The following is a 27,425-nucleotide window of genomic DNA, read 5'->3' as shown; positions in this document are numbered from 1 at the left end:
AGAATTTCATTATGTTTGCCATGCCTCTCTGAATTTTGCATACAAAGGCGTCGGGCGGAGGCGTCGACCTGCTAGAGCCGCGATTCCTCCTAGTGGGGAAACCGATGGAATCGCCCCAGGAGGCAGTAACCGTTGTCTATCTCTCGGAAAATCTTTCCATGGCTTTGGGAACGACCTTAGATGCTATTTAGTTAGCATTGTCCGATTCTAGGAAAACAATAAGTGCCCCTCCGGTCTCTTGAAGAAGAGGAGGGGGCACGGAGGATCTACCCTCGTATAAAACGTTAACACCCTGAGAATAATTAGCACAAATGTCCGTAGTGTACGTGTTTCCAGTCGTGTCTAGTGAATTCCTCTCCAATTGAATTAACTGTGGATTCTAGCATGTATTGGACTCTTTTCATAACTGTAAGTCAAATGCATTGTATATAACAAATATAGACATTTCAAAAGTTATGAAAAAAAATTTACTATAGTTTTCATCGAAAAATTGATAATAAAAAAATCCTCTAAATGATAATAATCATGGGCTGCCAATTTTTACGAAACTCTTATTAAACATTTATGAATATTAATATTATTATCTGCCTTTCTAAAATATGGTTTTCTGTTTTTGTTGTGTATATTCCAAAGAGATTGTAAATATATATTTATTTTTCGACATAGCATAAGAAATGATACGAAGGGTTATACTAAATGAAATTTAGATATATGAAAGTTAGAAACACCAAAAAGCAATTTCAGTAAAAACAAAAATTTTACAAATCGCAATAAAAAGTAGTCATTTCTTGGATTCACCTTTTAAAAATTCATAACACTTCAAACTTTTACCGAAATTTAACGTTACGTCTACCGTTGACAAGTTTAATTTCTCCTCTTTCAGGCTTTGTCAACAATGTTTTGATATTATGCCATTATAAATTAAAAAATGAAAGGGAAATTTAAAAAAACGCTTAAATGTTTTACGTTACATCTCCGATTCTAGTTTATGTGCGGACCCAAAGGTTATGCTTTTACGTGTACTTCGAATGCTAAAGTTACCTTCAATTTTTAGAATATGAATAATTTGATAGAAAAACATTATTCCACAAAATAACTGCAATTAAGAATTATACTAACAATAATTTAGTTACAAATTAATAACAACACAAAACATAAACGTATTCTAATCGAATTTTATCCGTCTTCTGGAAGGCTAGAGTATTGAGAAAACAAAACATTGTACTTAAAACATAAGATATTCATTTTATGTTGCAATACAAAACAAAAAGAAAAGAAGAAGGCAAAACGTATCAATTTATAGTAATTTAAAGGTCAAATTGGTCGATGAGCTCCCAGGAATTATTATAGGCATGAAAATTTTACTACTTGCAGACTTAGATCAATTAGAAAATAAAAGTTAGATTAGAAATAACTTTACTAACAACTAATTAATCTTTATGTAAGGTATTGGTTGAAATGAAAAAGCTTGTGTCACGAGCGGGATTCGAACTCACGACCTTAGACTAAATACTCCGCTGCTCTACGACTTGAGCTATCATGACTTCGATCACCTCGGACACCAACGTCCGATTTCAACCAACAACCCTTCGAATTTTTCCCTCCTTTTTGCCATTTTTGCAAATGTCGTGTAATCAGGATTCGATTCTCGGCGACAAATAAAATGGACACGGAGAGCTGTTAGTGAAGTTATATTTCGTTTTACTTATTAAATCCATAATATTGGTAGAAAAATTGTAAATAGTTTCGAATTGTCAGTTCCTAAATATTCAACAAGCGCATTTATGTAGGTTGCGTGGTGTTAGTGACCGTTAGTCGATAATTATTCAGAAATAGTGAGATGCGGTCTGGTGTGATATAGGTTTCAGAAAAACATTTTCTTTATCGTGCCAACGGTTCGATTTTTATTGAGACCATCTTCAGGGCCTGGGATTTACAAACATTAAATTATGTTAAATTTAAACAATGTTTGTAAATCCCAGGCCCTGAAGATGATCTCAATAAAGATCGAAACGTTGGCAAAATAAAGAAAATATTTTTCTGAAACCTACATCACTTCAGACCGCATCTCACGATTTCGGAATAATTTAGGTATGTTAATAATACTATATAAAAAAATTACTGTTGTACTACCAGTAGTTTTTTTACTACAAATCTAAGTCTATATCTATTCAAACAGAATTGTGAACTTTATTTAAAGACACCTTAACCCGCGGGCGGGACTTTAATTTACTTTTATTACATTTTTATTTCTCGTTGATTTCCAAATATTATAATAAATATATATTGGGCGAAACGACGAGATCGAGACTACACATTTTTATTAACAAAATACGAATTTATTTTACAAAAAATTAAATGAATATATCATTCCATTTATGTCTTAGTGATCAATTGACCAAGTTACTTCTTTCAATTAATTATTCTTTTCATGTAATGTTTTGGTTGAGATAAAAAAGTCAGTGCCACGAGCGGGATTCGAACCCACGACCTTCGGCTAAATACGCCGCTGCTCTACCACTCGACCTATCGTGACTTCGATCCTCTCGGACACCAAGTGTTTAGAGCAGCGGCGAATTTAGCCGATGGTCGTAGGTTCGAATCCCGCTCTTGTCATTAGGTTTTTCATTTCAACCAACACCTTACATAAATTAATTGAAAAAATTTATTTGGTCAATCGGACCATAAATAAAATGAATTGATTTACAATTTTACCGTTTATTATTATATATTAAATTTTATGGCATAATCGGTGCACAAAATGCAGTTAACCATAAGAAAAATAAATATCTAAATTTCCAAGAAATATCGTGTACTCTGAGGTAGTGAATGTGCGAATGTGATTTGTTAGTATGAATGAAGGGGCTCAGCCTCAATTACTCCAAGGAATGTCGAGTACCCACTGTGGGATAGTGAGAATGAATGATTGAATGTAATTTAATTTTGTGAATGTGTGAGCTTATCTCTACTAGGAATATTTTGGGCAGTGTGCTCGAAGTCTGGTGTGTGAAAGTAATTTATCAGTGCAAATGGAGGGACTGATGTCCAATTAATTGAAGGAATATTGAATACTCTAAGGTAGCGTTAATGTGATGACGGTGATGTTCGTAGATCGTGAGATGCGGTCTGGTATGTCTTCATGGCCTGGGATTTATTCACATTTTAAATTTTGATGGATTTGAATTTTTTTTATTGCCGAGACGTTTTACCCAAATTGCGTATTAAGTGACAGGAAGGTAGCTACAACGCCGAAAAGTTTTATTGAACTTCTATTTTTGGGATGAAAAACCGCTTTTCTATTTTATTTCTCGTCAAAGAAATTTTAAATCTTCGCTACTTTCGAAAATTGTATTTCAATAGAATCGAAATTGCTTCGTTTTTTGATGATATTGATTCTTTTCGAGTCATTACTTCTAAAGTATGTCAAAATGTTGTTGTTCACATAATCAATATGTGTTTAAAAAAGTTTTTAAAAACTTTTAAATAAATGTTTTTAGATTGATAAGTATATTTTACAATTTAAAAAATAAATAATGACACGCGGCTAGTCACCAGTAAATTTTACACGTCCCGTATTGTTTATTACGTAAAACTATTGTATCATTATCCATTTTCATATTACACACACTATTGCAACAACATTGAGAAAAGAGATTAACAATGGCGTATTTTTTTAACTTCACAATTGGCTATTTGGAGAATTTTACTCTGTTATCATAATCAGCAAGGAATTTTCACCTCCTGACGCTCTCCTTGTATCTTTGCATTTAGATTAAAATGAAGTTAAGATCGCAACATCCTAAGTTTAATAAACAAGAATGGATTAAGATTGGCGAAGTAGAAGTTTCCGAGATACGAAAACTTATATCACGTTGGCTAAAACCGAGGTCGCGGTCTCACGAAACGAAGATTTATTTTCACCAACGTACTATGTTTGAAGATTTTTCTTTATCATTTACCATATACGAAAAAAACAACAACAGCGGATTATAAAACATTATAAAACAATATACATATTTACAACATAACGGCCTTTGCATTAAAATCTATGAACATAAATTATAAATCTTTATGTAATGTATTGGTTGAAATAAAAACCTTGAGCTATCGTGACTTCTGAACTTGAACAGAAGAGCTCAAGTGGTTAGAGCAGCCGCGTATTGAGCCGAAGGTCGTGGGTTCGAATCCCGCTCGTGACGCTAACTTTTTATTTCAACCAATACCTTAAATTAAGATTAATTAATTGAAAGAAGTTATTTGTTCAATCGGACCACGAAATCTAATGGATTTAATAAGTAAAACGAAGTACCTTCACTAAAGCTCTCCGTGGCATTTTATTTGTCGCCGAGTATCGAATCCTGCTTACACAACATTTGAAAAATTATCTAAATTCGCTAATCTAAATTCGGGTTGACGTTATCGCACCACTCACACTAATAAATACACGCACTCAAACAATACACATAACTACGAACACTTAAAATAGATCTATATAAATAAACCGAATAAAAGGATTCCCAACTAAAACTTCAAAAATATACAACCCTTTTGCAATTTGGAATTACGGCTTGGGTGGGGTTGCATACTGTTGAGTTGTTTATATCCCACAAAAAAATTGATTTTATACATAATCCATTATATTTCGTGGTCCGATTGACCGTCTTTCAATTAATTAATCTTTATGTAAGGTATTGGTTGAAATGAAAAAGTTAGTGTCACGAGCGGGATTCGAACTCACGACCTTTGGCTAATAGGCCGCTGCTCTACCACTTGAGCTATCGTGACTTCGATCCACTCCGACACCAACTCACCATCTCAACCTACCTTTCGAATTTTTCCTCCTTTGTCGTCCGATTGGCCAAATAAAATTATGCCATTGAAAAATGGCAAAAAGGAGGGAGAAATCGAAAGGTAGGTTGAGATGGGAAGTAGGTGTCCGAGAGGATCGAAGTCACGATGGCTCAAGTGGTAGAGCAGCGGCGTATTAGCCAAAGGTCGTGGGTTCGAATCCCGCTCGTGACACTAACTTTTTTTATTTCAACCAATACCTTACATAAAGGTTATTCATAATAAAAATTGCATCAAAATGATTATTCGAGGAAACAGAAGTTTATAGCATATAAATCAATGTGTAGAGATTAGTGACCGTTAATCGATAGTAATTCAGATATCGTGAGATGCGGTCTGGTGTGATGTAGGTTTCAGAAAAACATTTTCTTTATCGTGCCAACGTTTCGATCTTTTATTGTGCCATCCTTGCATGTCGTGCACTCTCAACAGGAGAAAGAAAATATTTTTCTGAACCCTACATTTACACCCGACTGCATATCATGATATCTGAATAAATATAAATCTATGTGAAAACTGTATCTATATTATTATACAAAGAAAACAGTAAATTAAATCAGAATATATGTGTTACAAGAGAAATTGTATATAGACTCAAATTACCGATAATAAAAAGAAATGCATTAGCCAACATTCACCAAATTACCAAATTATATATCTAGTTAAACTATTCTGCAACAAAAACGTCCTTCTGAAAAACGTAAATTTAACCATCTATAGAAAAATAATTAACAAAATGAAGACAGAATCAAATCTGTTTCATTATGATTTCACTTCCTAACTACTTGTACACACACCTATAATTGTAAAATCAACGTATACAATAAAATAACTATTTCAAAATCCTGTATTAGATCAAAAATTTAAATATATAGATACTTCAGTATAATCTTTACTTAAAAAATGTTTTATTAACAATATAACAAAAATAATAAAAATATAGGTACACATTAGCCAACTAATTTTCGTGTCCGCTTGACCAATTCATATCGTCCAATTAATTAAGGTTTTTAGTTGAGATAAAAAGGCCAATGTCACAAGCGGGATTCGAACCCACGACCTTCGGCTAGATACGCCGCTCCTCGAACACTTGAGCTATCGTGACTTCGATCCACTTGGACACTAACTTCCCACCTCAACCCCACCTTTTGAATTTAATAAGATGAAATGAAGTATATCTTCATTAAAGCCATTTCATTTGTCGCCGAAATTTTTAGTAAAATAACATCATGCCTTACTTTTGGGAGACGACATGATTAGCTATGTTCGTCCGAATGATCGAAATCACGAGAGCTCAAGTGGTAAAGCGTATTTAGCCGAAGGTCGTGGGTTCAAATCCCGCTCGTGACAATGAATTTTTTATCTCAACTAAAAACCATAATTAACTAAAAATAAGAATGAAATGTATTAAATAATAAAGCAAAATATAAATCTGTCAGTATATTGTAGAATTTAAAACATTATTAAAAACAATGGACAATAAATAAGTCTTAATCTTAATATGTTAAAAAATCTCCACGTCTCCAAAATGCAGAACAGGGGATCCATAAACAACTGTACCCGGGAACGATCGTCAAATTCGTTGGCATGCTTATACGCTCTCTGTAAGGAGCCAAAGCATGACAAGCTTCCGCTATGTGAGACAAATTGAGAACCTTTCTATGCTTAAGGAGCAGTTATTTACGTTACTGATTATACTATCAGTGTAGTTAATATGCCTGGAATATATATCAAATGTTTTTTCTTATCGTCTAAAGCTCAAACGTTAAATATATGATGATAAAAAAACTAATCATAAAATCAATATTTTTGTAAATTGTATAAATTGTTCATATTTTTGTTTAAATAATTACACAAAAATATATTTTTATTAACCATTGATAAAACAACTTCAAATTCGTGTTTTGCTCACTAAGTCATGGTTTATCAGCGTATCTGGTGTTTTTGAGGTTTGAAAAATCAAGGTAAACCTGAAAGTATTATCATTTCCATAGCTAAATTGTTTCTCCTACTGCAAACTGTAAAGATTAATATATTCAAGTGGGTTTAATTCTGTAGATCATCTCTATCGAACTTCATTGTTCATTCATGGATGAACAATTTGTTTTTGCAATGGTCGTATAAACCCTCAGGGTGCTGGTGTTTTTTAAAAAATGTTATGTCGGGTTCGAATGTAGGGCCGCTGGATTCGAACCCGGGCCCTTTACCTTACAGTGATGAGCGCCGTGTCAACGCCTAAACCGTTGCGCCAACCGACGCCACAAATTTTATTTTGTTAAAACGCATTATAATTGGTGGCATATTATAGTTAATTATATACGTTTATGTATAAACGTGGATGTTTTCGTTACTTATTGATTATAAGAAAGTTTCTGGTGTGATTGTTGAGTTTACAGATTAAACAAGGATACTGCGGTGCTTAAATATCCCCCTCTATATTTAAATGTGTCAAGTTATATGAAAACTAAATTTTTATAAGAAAAATTCATTCTAATTTTAGTCAAGAGTATTCAAGTAACAAATTTGCTTAATTGTTAGTGTCATTTTCTCGGCCAATGTACGGCTTATTTGTCTTGTGATTTTTACAAATAGCCCAATTACCGAGGAAGGACAGACGCTAAAAAGCGTGAAAAACCGCGGCTAACAACAAACGTCTTGGCCTCGTAAAGTCGTGAGAATCCCTCCGCGGACAATTTATTTTAACTGGATCTAATGAGGACTGCACCCTTCACATTTTTTATGCAATAATGCGCCTCTTTTTCCGTCCTTTGTTGTATATTAAACATTAATATCCACGGAGGCATTGTTTGGATAATCGAATCGTTATTATTATTGATTTTTTTAAAGGTCATCCTTTGTTTTGTATAATTATTTTAGTTATTAAACTCAATTCTTTTTTTACGCTTCGGGATCACAACATAAAAAAACATGAAATGTTACAAAATATAATTTACTTATTTACGGGTCAGCAATTTCTTAAAAAATCATATACAAAAGTGAAGCAGAAAATTATTTAATTTTTAAAATAATAACTTGCCATTAATAAAGAATAAAACATCATACCATGCGTGGAAAAAATATAAATCAAAACGACATTAAAATCATACATCAAACAAAATAAAGATTTAATTAAGCACCCTTTGTACAATGGCTAGAAATTGTAGAAAAAATATATACATATGATATATGTATAATTGTATTTTATATACGATAAATTAATATAACTTTAACAATTGTTATGTATTGAGTTACTGATGTTTTAATGGGGGAACAGAAGTGTTAAGAAAATCAACAAAGTGTCTTATTTCAATTAATTCATCATTATTGAAGGTGTTGATTGAAATAAAAAAGCCATTGTCACGAGCGGGATTCGAACCCACGACATTCGGCTCAACACTCCGCTGCTCTAACCACTTGAGCTATCGTGACCTCGATCCACTCGGACACCAACTCCCCACCTCAACCCCACTTTTCGAATTTTCCCTCCTTTTTGCTATTTTATTTCAATATTCTATCATCCTGCGTTGCATCGGGAATAAAGAGAAAAAATTTGTTCCTTTATATTCAATAACAAATATTTTCTGATTTCTGAAGTAACAGGGAGGCAATTTAATTTGAAAATAAAAATAATCTCAAAATACATTCTTTTGCAGCGAAGATGAGGAATATTGAAGTATGATTTAGTTGGAGCACGAAAGGCTTTATCATTGTGACAAAAACTTGACAATGACTTGCAAATTTTCAACAAAAAATAAATTTAAAAACTGGTATTGGCTTTTCCTTATTTCGATTCTTTTAATTCTTTTAATTAATTAACCACCGTTTACTGTAAATAGATGTTACGTTTTAGAGCTAGCAAAACACCTCAAATAGAAAAGATATTTTTTTATTAGCAAATATTAGATGGTATTAGTTATGATAAATCCGTTCTGCATTCAATAGCAAGAAGTTTTTAAATTATGAGATAATAATAGCACATGGTAAAAACAAAATAATACTAATAACATTATGATAACCAAACAATCAGACATGAAAATAAAATTTATGCTTCAACTATAAGAGCGTGCTAATTACGATGACTTAGTTTCCCCTAATTTTCTATGTGCTTGCAACTTGCTTGTCCTACTCGAGCAAACTGCAAAATCGCAAGTTCTACAATTAACCGTGCAATGCTGAGTAGTCATCTCTTCTAGCTAGACGTCATTAGCTCAAATAGTTTTATTAAGCATGGATAATTAGGTTAAATAATTTAAATTTGATCTGTTTAAATTTTGGCCACATACTGGATTTACTGTTTGTATTGATTTCATATTCTTCGAGTTACCACGACTTATAATACTTAACTGATTGAGGTCCGCGGTAGCCTAGTAGTTCCGCCTCAAACTTTCGTCTTGTATTACCTGCGCGGTGGGTTAGATTCTCAACTTTCCCCGGGAATTTTTGTGACCTATTTTCTTCAACTAAAAAAAGATTTTCATCTATCAACGTATGTTAATAAGAAAAACATAAGCCAATAAAAAATATAGTTCTGTTAACATATAGCTATGTTTTTATCGATTCCGGTCATCACACAGCATCTACAGGACGCAGGTTAAGAATGAAACCAGTCTAAGCTGGCACTCAACGTGAAAGATTAAGTTGAAATGAGATTTCGAGACCTGGTGAAGGTTGTCAGGATAGGAACTTGTATAAAGAATTAGGGCAGATTTAGGATGGATCGGTAAAATTGTTGTGGAACTTTGGGAAGCGGGATCGAACCAGTCCGTTCACAGTAAGGAGCATTGACAATTTAGTTGAGGACATTTGATTGTAAGGACTGGATGCACTGGATTTTGGATGGATTGGAGGAACCCGAAATTTCTCATCCTAATATGAAAATTCTACAGTTATTTGTGTTTTGTCGTTCAAAATAGAATTTGGTCCTAAAAGTCTTCGTAGATTATCCAAGTCCTCTGTTAAGTAGTTGCTTGATAAGTTTTGTATGGGAAGTACCGTCAGTCCTCGGTCTACATGTAGTAGTATCAGACTTGAATTGAAGTGGTTCGTTATTGCTGATGAACAGTGGAAAGCAAGAACGTACAATGTAAATGTACACTAAGTATGGACTTCCAGTTTTCATCCTGTCCTTGATAAGCTTAGAGTTCATGGAATGGGGGAGTTCGCTTGGGTAGGATTCGGGTTAAAAAACAAAATTGCGGCCAATGGTACAAAATGCGGTGTTAGGTGGTAATGAAAGTTAGGATGCAAAGAAAAGTCAGCACTATAAATTGTTTACAGTAAGGGACGAAGAATGGTTTCTTATCGGATGCCAGATTTTCTTGCCTAAATATCGGAGTGCTTGTTGTCCCCCTAACTCTGAAGCAGTGTTTATTACGTTTATCGATATCTGGATACAAGACCCTATCAAACAGGGAAAACTCTACCTCTTATGTTATAATAAGATGCTTTTTGATTCGTAGTATCAACGTGATGATCTGGTAGATGTTCAAAGCGGGAAGGGAGAGAGGGATGGCTACTGCTGGTGATCCCGCTGGGATGGTGATCCGATCTAAGATCTGATCCCGCTCCTTCCATTGATAAGTGCCGTGTCAATTTCTTTCAATTGCGGCCAGACGCCAGAAAAAGTCCAGAGGCGACGGTGGGGATCGAACCCACGACCGCGGGATCTACTGCCCGAGAGTCTAACGCCTTAACCACTCGGCTACCGCGGCCCCCAAAAGAGACTCTTGCTGTGCCAGTAAAACTATTCAGATCTAAGTCGTTTTACTTTCCATCGGGTGATTTCCATTGTTGCCAATCACCAAATTTGTGTACTTGGTAGCAAAACCAGGCCGATCAGTTAGACATGGCTTGTGGCTGTAAAAACGAAAATGCAAACTTTGCATAATACTTTTATAGTGCAGGACGAATAGCTTTTATATGTTCCTTGGATTTCTAAATCCCAGCAGCATTCTCTTTCATCAATGACACTTCTATGTGCATGGCTAAAAATCTGACCGATTTAAGAAGGTTGACCTATTTTATGTTGTCTTTATTCTTTATCTTCATATATTGTTTCTTCTTAAAGAATATTAATAAAGAATATTATTTATCTATCCTTACAAGTTGATCAGTTGCTTTGCTAGTATTGTGGCATTCTCACATTTTTCTAATTCTAGTGTACAATCTTTGATTAGAAAAAAAACAATTTACCTATGGAAGTTATTTATCTATCTTCAGGTGTACAAATATCGAAATGTTTGTGTGATTTTTAAATGACCGCAAGTGGTTCTTCATAGGTCGGCTGCGGTGGTTTTTTTGCGCGATGCTGGTCGTAGAGCGTTTGCTTTGAGTTCCTAAGCCCGCTCACTTTTTGCCGCGAGATCTCAAGTGCTAGAAAAAAATAGGAAGGCTATAACGTACCTGTTAAGATTATTCGTCTCCCTTTCGGGATATCCTCGTCGAAACGTTTAATTGATCATGAAATGACCGTGAATAATCTAACAAAGGTCAGTTGGCATCAGGTCTGATTAATACATGGCTTGCGGTTTTCCTCTCCGGGAGACTGCTTTTTCGGCATGGTGCTTTGATTCTTCAGTTCATTCTAGGTCGCTGTAGCAGTTGGCCTATTAAATATTACGCCATAGTTATAGAGGCCAAGTGAATACCTGTCTGTTTTGTGCATGGTGTTTTGGTTATTTTGGTTTTAGAGCTTTTATTTGTTAATAAAAATTGGAATTGAAACGTAGGGATGTGGTTAGGCGTTGCGTCATCATCTAACGTCATATCGGCCGGCTGTTTAGTCGGTTGTTCATAGCCTGAAGTTTTAGTCATTCATTATGTACAATAACATTGCTGATGTAATAAAACTACAGAAAAGAATATTGATCTAAAGGAAAATACAATTGTTATCTAGAAGAAGATTGAATAAAAGAAAGTGTTTCATTTGTTTGTGACTTTCAGCCTGAAAACACCTTAACAGGTTGACATTGAAAAAAAATTCTTTAAATAATGTGTTGTTTATATTTGGAAATGATTAAATTTATTAAAAAATTAAAATGATTTCCCTTTAAACAGATTAAGTGGGTAACAGATTACCTTAAAAAAACCCACATCTTATGCTCCTCCATAAGGAAGCGTAGAAAATGAGATGAATGACCCGTCTGCCTCGAGAACGTAAATTAGAAGATCAGAATATTGATTTAACACAATTAATTGTAGGTCTGAAGTAAGGTTAAGTAAAAATTATTGTGCACGTATAATAAATCTCTCTGTAGGTTGATTGTGAATTAAATTTTTTTAATATGTCCGAATGTATAATGAACATCACCGACTGCATTCCAATTGGATATGTCGAGGATGTTATTCTTGACTTTCGTCCTTCTGCGGTTATTGTATTGTTCTTAATACATAAATTTAAAAAAAACCACAGCCTTGGCCAATGCACTTAAGCCTGAGTGGCAGTCGGTGGCTCTCCAGGATCAACATAAATGGCGGAACTCAGTTTGATCTCTCCACGGCCGTCGCACAAAGCCAAATGCAAATCAAAATGTTGATTTAATAACAATCGTTTGATCATTCACGGCGGTGTACGCCCGGTTTGGCTGTACCTAATCGCGTCAAAGAAAAAAAAGTACATTTGTAAGATTAACAATATTTTTTTTAAATTCAGAACCAACAAAATTCCACCGGAATATTTAATATTTTATTAGTTATTTTTTATTCATTCAAGCAGGACAAAAATAAAATGTATAGATAGCTAATTCTGGAAAAAAGTATCATTTTTCAATCCTGCATCCATCTCACATGAACCCAACATGTGTAGGAATTCAAGTAGGAATAACATAATAACAAAATGAATATTTTATAAAATACTCCTTGCTTTTGCAAAATTAATGTAAATGAAAATAAATTACTTCTATAACGAATTTACGATATATAGGGTATATACAACAAAACTAATAGAAAATAGAAATAATTAAGGTGGGGTGAGTATATCAATTCGCCTTTTGGAAAGGATGGTTCTACTCACAAATAGTGACGTAGTAGTACTCGATACAGGTATCGAAAGAAATATACTGTACCACTCAAATATCGACAAAAAATATTCGATACCAGTACTCGATACTAGTATCGAAAAAATATACGATGCTACTCATGTATCGACAGAAAATATCGATACAAGTACTCGATACTAGTATCGAAAAAATATACGATGCTACTCAAGTATCGACAGAAAATATTCGATACCAGTACTCGATACTGGTATCGAAAGAAATATACGATACTGGTATCGAAAGAAATATACGATACTGGTATCGAAAGAAATATACGATACTACTCAAGTATCGACAGAAAATATTCGATACAAGTACTCGATACTAGTATCGAAAAAATATACGATGCTACTCAAGTATCGACAGAAAATATTAGGTACTAACGAGTACTTACTCATATGAGTAGTTTTTCGTTTATTCAAAAATGATGAACTTACTATTGTGGACTTTGGGTAAAATACGCACATGCGTTAAAATAATCAAGAAATTGTAGGCTTTTTCCCTTTTTTAAGTATTTTTTCATACAGTGGGTGGTTAGATAAGAATAAGGAAAAGCTGCCAACACATTTCAACATAATTAATATTTCAATTTTATCGTTATCGAGTTTTGAGAAAATTGATCTTCGAGTGTTTGGTTTTCAAATGTTAGAAAAGTTAGACGTATTCACACTGTATTACACAGAGTTTACAAGATGCCGACGATTCAGTTTTTTTAGTAAAATAACCTCATGCCTTACTTTTGGGAGGAGACATGATTACCTATCTAACCTTCCACCGAGTGGATCGAAATCACATAGCTGAAGTGGGTAAGCAGCGGCGTATTTAGCCGAAGGTTCGAAACTCCCTCGTGACAATAGTTTTTTTTATTTCAACCATTACCCTATATAAAGATTAGTTAATTAAAAATATATATTTTAATTTTACATTTTTAAAACTCGATAAACTACGTCAAATGAAATCAACTTTGTCCCTGTAATAAAGCCGAAAAGTATGCATAAAATAAAACGTTTGCGGGGTTTTTGCTTATTTCATCCGTACTTTTTCCACTTATGATGATATTAGCTAAACGATGTTGACTGAGAAAAAATGTGGAAACATCCCGCTTTCCAACCCTTGCAATAACGTTGAATGTAATAAAATCCAAAGGGGTTATGAATTTTTAAGTGAAATACAATTGAAACGAAATTTCCGGAAGCAAATCGAGATCACAAATATCTATATTTTTGCTGGAAATTGGAATATAAAGAATTTAAAGGGTGCTTAAAAGATTCTGAATATTTAAAACAAATATTTTTTGTCTGATTTACTAGAACATTTTTTCATTTGTGTAACTTTTCATATATCTTAACGTAGGTATTTAATATAATCTTCCATGTTATTTTCTTTTTGGAATTCAAATAATATATCGACTGATATATAAAAACCTAAAAATAAAAGCAAAACAAAGACTGAAAACCATATTAAAAAAAGACAATTATTTAAAATATTTTTTCTTCAACTCCTAATGTTCATCGCTGTGAACACCAGTTAAAAACTAAATCCCCGGCTTAGGAGATCTATCGATGAAAGTAAATGCAAGTAAAGCATCGATATTTTTATCTGCCTATTAATTATAGGTTATAATTTTATGTACGTATATCTATTAATTCAGGCAACGATACTTTTATTGTGATGCCATGCAGGTTCGACAAAATATCACAATTACCTTGATGAGGACGCAATCCACGACTACTATTAATGTGTTTGGGATCTGGTTTCTGGTCAGGTAAAGAAAGAAGTAGACTCCTTGATCATTTGGCAAGCTTTCGGCCTTTATAAGACCATCATCAGGGCCTGAATAAATATTATAGCATTACAGTATTTTATTAATTACTAGTTTTTTGGTTTATTTTAACTTACAGTACCTATTACTCATATTAACTCATATTACTCATATTAACATTATAGAATGACGAAAAAACCCTGACGACCCAGCTACCGTGGATGGGCTGGGGGGTGAGTGCTGTCAACAGCCTGCTCAATTCAGCTCCCAACAAACCCATTCATACTAACGTTCATTCTGAAAGACATTTACTCCTTTTTACATACAATTCATTCACTCTCAATACATACTAGGTATTCACAATTATTATTACTACATACAATAGAACAACCCGGTATCTTCCAAGAATAGGACATAGGACCCAAATACTCGCTGCCGTGATCAAGCACAATTCGCAAATCGGGTCGCATACCTGTGCGTTCTCTGTATGGTACTTGCACCCCTCAATTAGCTTACATCAAGCAAACTTTCTTTGCAGCATTATTTTTTATTAATAATAATATATAAGGACAGATTATAAGACCATGAAGTTTCATTAAAATATTTTGCCAAAAATATTTACGTGCACTTATAAATATTTTATTGCTCTCCTCCTAGGGCACATTGACAAAAATGGGAATATGAGGGGATATTCACAATCTTTGTGTTAACCCTGTTAAGTCTGTTAAGTCCTGTCAGATCGAGAAATATGATGACGTAGACTTGTAAGAATCGGCTAGTTAACATTGCTCGATCTAACAGACCAGGGCCAATAGGGGTATTGACGATGTTTGTAAGATGTAAACTCGTGTTAACTAGAGTAGAGAAAAGTCCACTAAGATCGTGAACGCCCCATTCTTTTCATAGCATGTTAAACGTTAATTTTTCCGCAATGCTGCGCGTGGCGATAGGTAGAACCAAAAATAAAGCTATAAAAATCCTTGAAGGCTTGTTGTTATGTATTTTGGTTTTCTTTTGTGTTAAACTGTAAGATTCAAGAAATTAATAAAAAAGGGAAAATTAATCAACTCTTTCATTCAAAATGCTATCTATACACACGAAAAGTACTAACAAATGACACGCTTGAATTCGTGCAGACATACTTAACTTGTATCCGTACAACTTTATAGGATTGGGGATTTATATAGTATGAATGTGGATAAGGACATGTCAGAAATTAACAAAAGAAATGCATTGGTCTGATTTAATTAATGGGTACTTAAAAATAAAAATACGTGTGAACAAAAAACGGCTGTTATATTCATGGTTGCCATGTTGGTTACCTAAGGCCTAACGGATAACATTTCGACGGACATCTAACATTGACCCTATCCTGTTAGATCGAGCAATGTTAACTAGCCGATTCTTACAAGTCTACGTCATGATTCTTCTCGATGTGCGTAATAATCTTGTGTAAGTTTTCTTCCAGACAGTAGGAGTATTCAACATCTTTGTGTTAACGCTGTTAAGTCTGTTGGGTCCTGTTAGATCGAGAAAAATGATGACGTAGACTTGTAAGAATCGGCTAGTTAACATTGCTCGATCTAATTAACAGGCCAGGGCCAATGTTAGATGTTAGGTCGAAACTGTAGTCACATTACAATCCGTTAGGCCGTAGTTACATGGCAGTCATGAATTTAACAGCTGCTTTTTGTTTACAGTTGTATTTTTATTCTTAAATACGCATTAATTAAATCAGAACAATACATTTCTTTTGTTTATTTCTGACCTGTCCTTATACTCTTAATTCATAATAGATACATCCTCTATCTTATAAAGTAGTAGGCTGTTAGACGTCAGGATACACGTTAGATATGCAGCATGAATTGAAGCGTGTCATTTGTTAGTACTTTTCGATTGCATAGAAAGCATTTTGAATGAAAGAGTTGATTAATTTTCCTTTTTTTATTAACTTGTGGCATATTAAAATGTAACACAAAACAAATTCATAACAAACAACAAGAAACCTTCAAGAACTGTTATAGCCTTATTTCTGGTTCGACCAATCTCCACGCGCAGCATTGCGGAAAAATTAACGTTTAACATGCTAAGAAAAGAAAGGGGGAATCACGATCTTACCTGACATTTCTCTATTCGAGTTAACACGAATTAACATGGCACAAACATCGTAAATACCCCTACGGCCTAATATTGTTCGACCGTTTCCTTAAGTCTTCTTAAAATTGGTGTTCTCATGCCAGTATTTTCCGCTGCTTACTTTAGTATAAATTTTATAAAATTTGCACCATAATTTAAAATACATGTAGACGAGTTATTTAAAAGTTCTTGTGTTTACACAACAATTCAATAAGATTTAGAACTTTCCACATGACACTTATAGTGAAAACATGTATTTAAGAAACTTTTTTCATTCACATTAACCACGTTTCACGTTTTTAATTCAAATTTAAAAAAATAATTATTATAAATGACATAACAATTAATTTTTAATCAAATATTCACAGGTGTTTTTTAAATATCATTCTATGATTGTAAATAAAGCTCAATTGAATTTAAATTTCATCCAGAAGATAAATAACACGAAGCAAACGCTCGGGGCGACGAAGTCCTAGGTGTGATGTCGGTCATTAAACAGATTCTCCTCAGTCTCTTCTAAATATAGGCCTGTTTCAAATTATCTGACCGCTTCTGCCAACGGAATCACTTTTGTTGATGTCACCGCTTGTCTAAATGCCTAATTTAAATTCAGTGCCGAACCGTTTATTACACTTCGCCAACAACTTCCTGGTTTGCGGTACAAACCATTGGAAAGTATTTTATGCACGGTCAAAACTTAACATCGGCAAACTTGAAAAGTCATTATTGTAACGTTATAACTGAAAGATTTTTAAAGAAGACTTTCTTCAGTTCAAATAGCAGTTAAATAAACTAACATTAACTTTAACTATATACGTTTAAAAGTCCATAAAGCGCTTTAAACTTCCATTTACTATCAAAAAAGTGACGTGCATGGTTCTAAGGATAAAAGATACAATATAAATTATTACCATCCATATACATAATTTATTATTGTTCCTTTCATTATTCGTTCATTTTCATTAACTAAAAAAAGAAAAAAATTTCTCATCGAAAAAAAAAAAGAAACAAATTCTGTTGAGTTATGAATAATCCAGATTGCGAGATCAGTGCAAAGGTACTAACGGAATATGCCATACTTAATGTATTAAATAATCTATTGCATGTTAGATTTCTAATGATCCTAGCAAATTTTTGTCTTTGCACATAAAATTTAAAATCCTCCCTTGTCATTCCTAGTAATGTTCGTTATTTAAATGAATCTCGTTCTTCTGAAAGTTCTGTAGTTAATCTATTTGCTGATTTTTTTTCAACTGTTTATTTATTTGTAATATTAATAGCCCGAGTATTTTATCTTTGAACTATCTAAATCTTTCCTTATTTCTATTATCCTTGTCTAATGCTTTTATAAAAAAATAATAAATCTGTGGATCCAACTGGCTGTATCTGTCCTGACAAAATTTTTTTGTTCTTGTAAATAATGCTGAGACATTGACTTGCCCTTTATACCCTATTTTTTTAACAAATCTTTCATTTCCAGTATTTTTCCAGACTGGGAACTTCTTCTCATTTCTACCGGCTGTATCTACGGCATGTCTCCTCTCACTGGTGCGTCGGAGAGTTTTGTAATTCTATTTAATTCATTGTGCTTAATAGTTTATGTTCTACCTTTTTTACGATTTCATTTCCCCAGTGGATCCGTCAGAATCCCAGAACTTTGATAAGGGCATCTATTCTCTTATTTATTTATTTGTTCATGATTATCCATAGATATTCTAACGTCATACGAATGATTAGTTTTTTTTGTTGGTTATTTAACTAGCAAATAACTAACTAGTTAATAAATAAATGTATTCATAAATCATTAGATAAATAAATAAATATACATGCAATAAATTAGAAACAATTTCATAAATATGAATAAGTAAATATTTAACCATAGAAACATCAAATATTAACAAGAATTAATGACGGCGTCAGAATTACAACAACGGAAAATGGTCGTAAATAAATAGTGTATAGCCCGGCAAGGCAACACAGGGTGTCACCTTTCTTTTTTAAATTAATCTCCTTTGCCATTCAATTTTTTTTGGCTATTATTTTTAATAAAGTCTGAAAATAATTTATACATTAGTGGGCGTGCGATTATTTCTTTGAGATTTGCCTCCGTAATAATCTTGTCTAAGTTTTCTTCCAGACAGCAGGGGTATTCAAGATCTTTGTGTTACCCTGTTAAGTCTGTTAGATCCTGTTAGATCGAGAAAAATGATGACTTACACTTGGAAGTATCGGCTAGTTAACACTGCTCGGTCAAACAGACCAGAGCCAATGTTAGGTGTTAGGTCGAAAATGTAGTCACTTTGCTATCCGTTAGGGCGTAGGTAACCAACATGGCAGCCATGAATTTAACATATGTTTTTTGTTTACAATTGTATTTTTATTCTTAAGTACGCATTAATTAAAGCAGAACAATATATTTCTTTTGTTCATTTCTGACTTGTCCTTTTAATCTCATTCATAATAGATACATCCCATATCCTATAAAGTTGTAGGCTGTTAGACGTTATGATACAGGTTAGGTATGTCGGCCCGAATTGAAGCGTGTCATTTGTTAGTACTTTTCGAGTGCATATATAGCATTTTGTATGAAAGAGTTGATTAATCCTTTTTTATTAACTTCTGGCATCTTACAATTTAAAACAAAAAGAAACCAAAACATAAACAAGCCTTCAAGGACTGTTATAGCTTTATTTTTGGTTCTACCAATCGCCTACGCGCAACATTGCGGAAAAATTAACGTTTTACATGTTAAGAAAATAAGGGGGCATTCACTGTACATTTGTCTATTATAGTTAACAAGAGTTAACATGTTACAAACATCGTGAATACCACTATTTCTGTATAAGATGGACATTAAACGTACAAAACATCCATCCGATAGTATGTACGTTTTTTTTCTATGTGAACGATTTAATTTGAATACTATTAGTTTGTCTGAGTTTCATTTATAATTTGGTTGATTGTTTTGTCCTCATTACTACAGTTCAGGTTCAATTGTTTATCATATTTTCCTTTAGTAATTGTTTTAGCCAGTTATGTGCTTCAGTGTTACCATTTCGTGTCGGAGGAGATGGTTGATGAGTCGGATTTTATCATGTCAGTCTGTTTTAGTTTTCTGTATGTATCGCTCTGTACTTTGTCAGATTTTGTGATCGTTAATTATTAGACATTATACATTACACATTGTCATGGTCCATTTTCGCTCATTTAGAAATAATAAGCGTCACACCGAGTTGTCACCCAATTATGTAGCATTTAGCTTAATTGTAGTACCGACTAGACACGTGAGTGACTAATTGTGTTTTGATTGTGTCAACAGATTGATCTAATTACCGAGAGATCATCCTCTGTAATATATTTACAATAATTGAACAAATTTTTTTATTAATGAAGCGGCGTCTTTTAACAAAATATTATGTTATATAAAATCAATATACTTGTTAACTTTATTAGTGTATAATATTTAGAGACCTGAAGATGTGGTCTGGTAAGATGTATGTTTCGAAAAACATTTTCTTTAACATACCAACGTTTCGATGTTTATTGAGCTCATCTTCAGGGTCTGGAGTATATAATTATGGGTTTTATTACAACAAGCCTTCAAGGAATGTTATAGCTTTCTTTTTGGTTCTACCAATCGCCACGCGTAGCATTGCGAAAAAATTAAAGTTTAACATACTACGGAAAGAAGTGTATGCATCTGATGAACCGCATAGGCTTACTGGTGAGTATACACATTTGAATTTGTATAATTTGGCGGGAAATTTCCGTGCCCTGTTAAGTATTGGGACATTACATAGCCCGGCGTTGTTTCATCTTCCATCTGGCAATGACATCAGGAAAGTAAATCTTTGTGCTTGCTCCCTTCTCTGACGTGGGAAACTTGGTTAACCCAAATAGAAACTTCGTTACATTTAACCACTTCTAAAATCTTGCTGTCCATCTGAATTTACTAATTATCGTTCCATTTCCTATCAGGCTGTCTTTGCTAAACTTTTCAAATCTTTTGTCTATGATTTCATTGCCCCTCTCTGTAATAAATTTTTAACACACTAACAGCACGGTTTTCATCACAACAACCGAACAAATCCACCAACTAATCTCCTGTCTTCGAAAATTTTTTACTAAACGCTTTTTCGTACAATAAACTAGTGAGTGTAATTTATACGGACTTCAGTAAGGCATTTGATTTTGTATATTTTAATATTTTAATTTGCTTTTGTCCAAATTAAATGTTCTGGGCTTCCATGGGTTCATTTTGTTGTAGTTGCATTGTTATTTACATGGTACACAGCCTTAAATAAACAGTTAATTAATTTTTCTCTTTGCAAAAACATCGAGGGTTGATATAACCTTTGCTGTTGCGAACCCTTGTAAAGAAAAATAAATAAAAAAGAATTCTCTGAATTTATTGAGCAAAATCTGGAGTGCCGCAGGGCTTTCATTTAGGCCCTTTATTATTTCTGATTTTTTAAATTATGCTGCTGAATTTCTCCCTCAGAATATATATTACTTGCTCTTCGCTGACGATGTCAAACTGTATCCTTGCAATTAATAATGATAATGTCACAAAATACTTCAGTCTTTCCTAAATTTACTAATTGGTTCTCAAAAAATAGACTTAAATTTAATCAAAACAATTACTATTAATATAAAAGACTGAATAGTATTTACCTTGACATTTTTATAAATTTAGATTGGTTATGATGGTGTATAGGTTTCTTGCTCGTCTATATTATAAATAAATAACTGGTAATATCTTTAGATACTGACCAATCATGATTTCATACTGTTACAAACTATCTTGTACAATTACATTCAGAAAAACTAAACGATTTGCCATTCACAAAAAAAGTTAATAATTATAGTACAATAGTAAGCCCTAGCTATGTCACGTAATCTGAGGTAGTGAATGTGACCAGTGGAAATGTACTGTCGTAGAAATACACAATACATGGTGTCCTTTATAGATGGGCTGGCTGAATTCCTCTTGAACCAATGTTGCTATAAAAAAAGAAAAAAGGAAAATAAAGCCCGGAACACACCCGATGCTACGCCATGCGACGCTCCCCGACGCAAATCCAAAGTCTATTATTCCATAATAATATACCTCCGTGCACATCTCCAGATGCGACGCAACGCTACCCTACTCTACGCCACGCGATCCCCACTCTCCAGATTTTCGTCGGGTAGCATCGAGTACAGTCGAAGACAAAAGAACCGGACACTCATATTTTTATTCAATCTACATGTATTATTGTCGTTATATTAATTAAATTTTAATTATAACTTATTTTGATTCATAAGCTTTTATTAAAAAAAAATAATTTTAATGGTTTGGAAGAAAGTCACTCTAAGCACCAGAATATCATTTTTTGATATAATGAATTTAACTAACAATTTATTACACGGTTTTGCTCATAAAATGTAACTAACAATTTATTTCATTGTTTTGCTCATAAAATTACACCAGTTTCGTCGGGTAGTGTCAGAAGAGTGCAATCTTATTTTTTGTAGTTTATTTCAAAGTAAGTACATGTAATTTTGTCGTTATATTAATTACACCATGCTATTTTAATGTAAACCAATTTAAACGAGATCAAAAATTCATAAGTTTTTATAAACATTATCATATATAATTATTCAGATATCGTGAGATGCGGTCGGGAGTGATGTAGGTTTCAGAAAAACATTTCCTTTATCGTGCCAACGTTTTGATCTTTTATTGAGATCATCTTCAGGGCTCAAAGTGTTTGTCTTCTGTGTAATTGTGCCATCCTTGAGTGTCGTGTTGAGAGTGCCATTGACACACAAGGATGGCACAATTACACAGAAGACAAACACTTTGAGCCCTGAAGATGATCTCAATAAAAGATCGAAACGTTGGCACGATAAAGAAAATGTTTTTCTGAAACCTACATCACTCCCGACCGCATCTCACGATATCTGAATAACTATCGATTAACGGTCACTAATCTCTACACATTATCATATATGATGGTTAGTCGTTATTTAATATATTAGTCGTTAACTTTATTTAAAACAATTAAGTTTAACAAACAATTTTTAGATGGTTGTACTCATAAAATTTAACTAACAAGGTTTTGCTCAAAATTAAGAACACACGTTATTGTGATACATGCTGTGTGACTGTACGCTGCGTATGCTTGCGTCGAGCAGATGTGCACACCCTACCAAAACGTGGCAAGGCGTCGGGTCGCAATGGGTAGCGTTGCATGGCGTTTCATAGGGTTAGTGTGTTCCCGGCTTAAGTGTTTAATATTTTTAGTCTAGTTTCCAATTTTTACCTTTTGTTGGAAAAATGTATTACAGGATACCTCAGGACCAGTTCATCTTCAAAATTGCAAATACGGCCGTCATCCTGACACATCATTTGAAAGGATTTTTACGCTGAAAACTGCGCTGGTATTGCTCGTCGTGAAGTTGAGTTCACTCCCAGAATTTTCCTGATCGCTCATGAGTATATCACAAAACTTTTATTCGTGTTGCTCGGAATACGGGGATACGGTTCATTTGTAGTGTTCCATTACGAAAACCGGCAGCGTTCGACGAGGAGCTGAATATTTTACTGTATGTTCGCGAAAATCCGAATTCTTCTTTCCGCAATGTTGAATGAGTTTTAGGTTTTTCAAAAATTAAAATTCATGATGTACTCCGGACTTATAGTTTTTAACCGTAACGCTCTCATTTTGTCCAGGGACCTCGATAATCTGATTATAACAAGCGTCTAACGTTCCCTTCACAAATGACGATTTGGGAGGTTAAATACAACGTCCGTGCATCCTATGAACTGATTAATCCATGTTCACCTTTAATGGCATAATAAACTGTTGGAATTTTCGAACGTGGCCAGAAGAAAATCCAAGGATTTTATGGTTTAGTATCAATGTTTGGCGAGGACTTCTCGGAAATAAATTAATTGGGCTTATTTATACGATAATAATTTGAATAGTGCTCAGTTCCTCAATTTTTTGTGAAAGATTTTTCCTACACTACTAGATGATGCTCCTCTGCAGCAACTTCAATTCTCCAGCTTGATGTATGCCCCGCACATGATTCTTTGCTTCTTAGGTAAGATGTTATATGAATGGGTCATTTCCGCAGTGGTGGATAAGACTTCATGGTCCGATCTGTTGGATATTGATCGGTCACCTCGATTTAACTGCAATTTTGACTATTTTATGTGGGGCCATTTAAAAAACAGTGTCTGAAGTTGAAGAACTGCGATAAAGGATAGAAAATGCTTGTCAATCATCTATCGCTCAGAGCAGAGTATTCAAAAAGAGCAAATCTTTCCATCTTTACGCAAGACAGGCAGTTCAAACGTGAAATGTGATTAATAAATAGCAAACCAAATAATAGTTTTTTTTGCCATAACTTTGTCATTTTTTGACCAATTTAAGATTCGATTGCACCATTATTTTCAGCGTCAAAATTCCTTTAAAATGGTGTGTCAGGCTGTATAGGGCCGTATTTGAAATTTTGAAGTTAAACTGGGCTTGTATAATTTTTCTTCGAAAAAGGGATAAAAACTAGACTAAAAAATATTTTTTTTTTTTAATACCGATGCCGGGCTTAGGACTCAGACGTTTTGTGATGATGCCTCGCATGACGGCTGCTTTTTCCACTATGGCACGCTCGCAGTCTCAAAAAAAGCCCAGGTGATGCTGGGTGTCGCCTTGTCTCTCGGATTTCGATATGGCAGTGTTGGGCTCCTCTCGTCTGCGGTGCTTCAGTGGGCCGTCGAATGCGCATATCCTTTTCGTACATATTTGATAGTTGACAACTTGAGATACAAACAATAGTCTAAAATTTTAGGTTATTAACATACTGTATATATAAAAGCAGAAAGTAAGGAGCAAGATGGAGACGCTGGAAAGGCTGCAGTTTAAAAGAAAAATATGTGAATGACGGGAAAAATAAGTAAAACACTCAGAAGGCCGGCGATGACCATAGCCGTTTGTCAGCCCATAATTTTTCCACATTATATGTTGTATAATTTATTAAATATAGAAAATTGTATTAATTTTCATAGAAGGCCAATTATGCTTATAAAGATCGCAGGGCGAACAAACTGCATATTTTAATAAATATTTTAATTTTTTCAGTTTTTATTATGGAAAGGAGTGAGCAGTCAAAGTGGAGCCCAGGTTCCTCCTGTTGGAAGTGAATACAACGATCGGGCTAATGACGGCAGCTACAGATTTGGATTTCAAACTGGAGACCAAGGAGCACATTACCATGCAGCAGTTGCTTCGAGGGAAAATCAGGTTGCTGGGAGGTCTGTATTTTCTCAGTTGTAAAAATAAAACCAGAAAAATATGGATTTCTTTGTGTTTAAAGGTTTGGCTCTAGAGATCCTTCGACAGGAAATGTCGTGGAAACAAAATATACCGCTGGGAGAAGAGGTTTCCGGGCACGAGGACCTAATATAGCCAGGAAGATGGACCTCTCTCAAAACAAAGGCCCATACAATCCTCCGGTCAATCCGAATTCCCCGAATTACAATCCTACTTTGGACGGATACCACGACCCGAATGAAGACCCAAGCTATAGTTTTGGGTTTAAAACGCCGACATACGTCAGGAAAGAGAATTCCGATTCGCGAGGTCACGTAAACGGAGCATATTCGTTTATTGACGATGTTGGAGAAAGACACGATGTGAGTTACGAAGCTGGGGCGAAACTTGGTTTTAATGTTAAAACCCCTTTCCCAGATTCAAAACCTTTTAGTGGACTTTTCTATAGAGGTCCACCTTCCAAACCCGGTGGGAAAACGGTTAGAGGGAAAACGTCGATTCAGCAAAGGGGAGATGGGTCTTACCGGTTTGTTTCAGCTGGACCGGATCAGAGGAGAACCGAAGCCAGCGATTCACTGGGGAATGTAAGGGGTTCGTACACTTACATCGACGACAAGGGCCAACAGCGTACGGTACAATATATTGCTGGGCCAAATATCGGTTACAGAATTGTAAATAAAGGCACAGGGCCTAAATTCCCTCAGTTCATCCCTCCTGCAGGGCCGTTCCCGAACTTTCCGAGCGTTTTAGATCCACTGCGCCCAGATTTTCCGCCAGGACCTATATTTACAGGAAGTGATGACGATTTGGTCAACGGAGGCGGCGGCGGATCAAGTTCTTCCGGAGGAGGTGGTATTGGAGGAGGTAGTTCTGGCGGAGGTAGCTTTGGCGTAGGCGGATCTGGAGGAGGTGTATTTGGCGGAGGTAGTTCTGGCGGAGGTAGCTTCGGCGGAGGCAGTTCTGGAGGAGGCGGTTCTGGCGGAAGTGGTTCTAGCGGCAGACCTTTTGGAGGAGGAAATTCTGGAGTTGGCAGTAGTTCTGGGAGTGGGAGTGGAGGAGGAGGTGGTGGTAGTTTTGGTGAAGGAGGAAATACTGGCCAAAGCAATTCCGATGGAGATGTTTTTGGAGTAGGAGGTTCTGTACTTGGTGGGACCAATGGAGGTTCTTCAGGAGGGCATAATGAAGGTATAGATCTGTTTGGTGGCGACGGAGTATTCGGAAGTGGAAACGAGAACGGAATCGATGGAGGCAGTAGTTCGCAGCCTCCGGGTAGCAATTCATTTGGCTCAGGAAGTAGCACATTTGGACCGGATGGCAGTTTTGGAGGGTCAGGCAGTAGTACCTTCGGATCAGGCGGATCAGGGAGTACTACCATAAAGCCAGGCAGTACATTTACATCCGGGACAACATTCGGATCTGGCAGCACTTCTGGGTCGAATGATAACAACTTTGTTGGGAACTCCGGGGTCGGATCTTCAACAACGCAATTTCCCAATAGACCAAGTACAGGTGGTGGCTTATCAGGACAAAGTTTTCCCGGAGGGCCGACAACAACAGCCAGCACTCCATTTCAAGGATACCCAAGTGGCAGACCACCTGCAGGTTCGCCTCAATTTTCCATTCCTGGTGAACATCAAAACAACTGCTGCGGCGGCAAACGACCTTCCAGCACGACCTCTCGTCCGAGCACTCCGGGTCAGATGTACTTTCCTTCGTACGTGTTCCCAGAGGATGACCCTAATCGGCCTAAGAGACCGCTGATTCCTTTCGGCGAGGACTTCCTGGACAAGCCTTACTTTGCTCTTCCTCCAAAGAAACCTGGACAATACAAACCTCTTCGAAACTGGCAAACGCCCGAAGGCGGTTCCACCAAGAGCGACAGCACTTATCTAAGCTCAAACAGAAATTATTACGGCTTTCCCTCCGGGGTTGCAATTAGAGCACATGTGCAATCTCTTGACATTCGACCGTATGGATCTCGCATTCCTTCTCCCGGCTTCGCTTTGGAACATAATATATCCAATCACAAAAGAAAATAATCAATTTTCAATGTGAACGGTCATGAAATTTTTTTATCGATTTATGTCGATTTTAATTTTTTTTTCATTTTGTTATTAAGTTACCAATAAAAACTTCATAATATTTGTAAATAATTTTATATAATAAACAATATTTAAATGAATAGTTCTATATTATTACCGAGTTTTAGTGAATACATAGACATTAATTTAAAATTAAATCATATCACGCACACAACCTTAGTGTTGTACATTTTTATTAAGGGTGAGTAATAGTTGAGTAATATCAAATATTTTATTGCTC

General features: G+C 34.9%; 1 protein-coding gene and 1 non-coding gene across 2 annotated transcripts; one reads left to right on the top strand and one right to left on the bottom strand.

Moving 5' to 3' along the window:
* The first annotated feature begins 336 nt into the window (after positions 1-336).
* Positions 337-27,174, top strand: LOC106669046 (nuclear pore complex protein Nup98-Nup96-like). Its single transcript, XM_014398292.2, has 3 exons — positions 337-408; positions 24,912-25,084; positions 25,147-27,174. The coding sequence occupies exons 1-3, from the start codon at positions 385-387 to the stop codon at positions 27,140-27,142; spliced, it is 2,193 nt and encodes a 730-aa protein (XP_014253778.1). The 5' UTR covers positions 337-384; the 3' UTR covers positions 27,143-27,174.
* Positions 8,204-8,277, bottom strand: Trnan-guu. The gene has a single exon. It is a non-coding gene; the product is annotated as a tRNA-Asn (tRNA).
* Positions 27,175-27,425: the final 251 nt, after the last annotated feature.

The sequence above is a fragment of the Cimex lectularius genome, unplaced genomic scaffold (assembly GCF_000648675.2).
Source record: "Cimex lectularius strain Harlan isolate CLEC.00 unplaced genomic scaffold, Clec_2.1 scaffold53, whole genome shotgun sequence".
Lineage (NCBI taxonomy): Eukaryota > Metazoa > Arthropoda > Insecta > Hemiptera > Cimicidae > Cimex > Cimex lectularius.
Note: the sequence above shows the minus strand (reverse complement) of the source record. Positions and strands in the feature narration are given on the sequence as shown.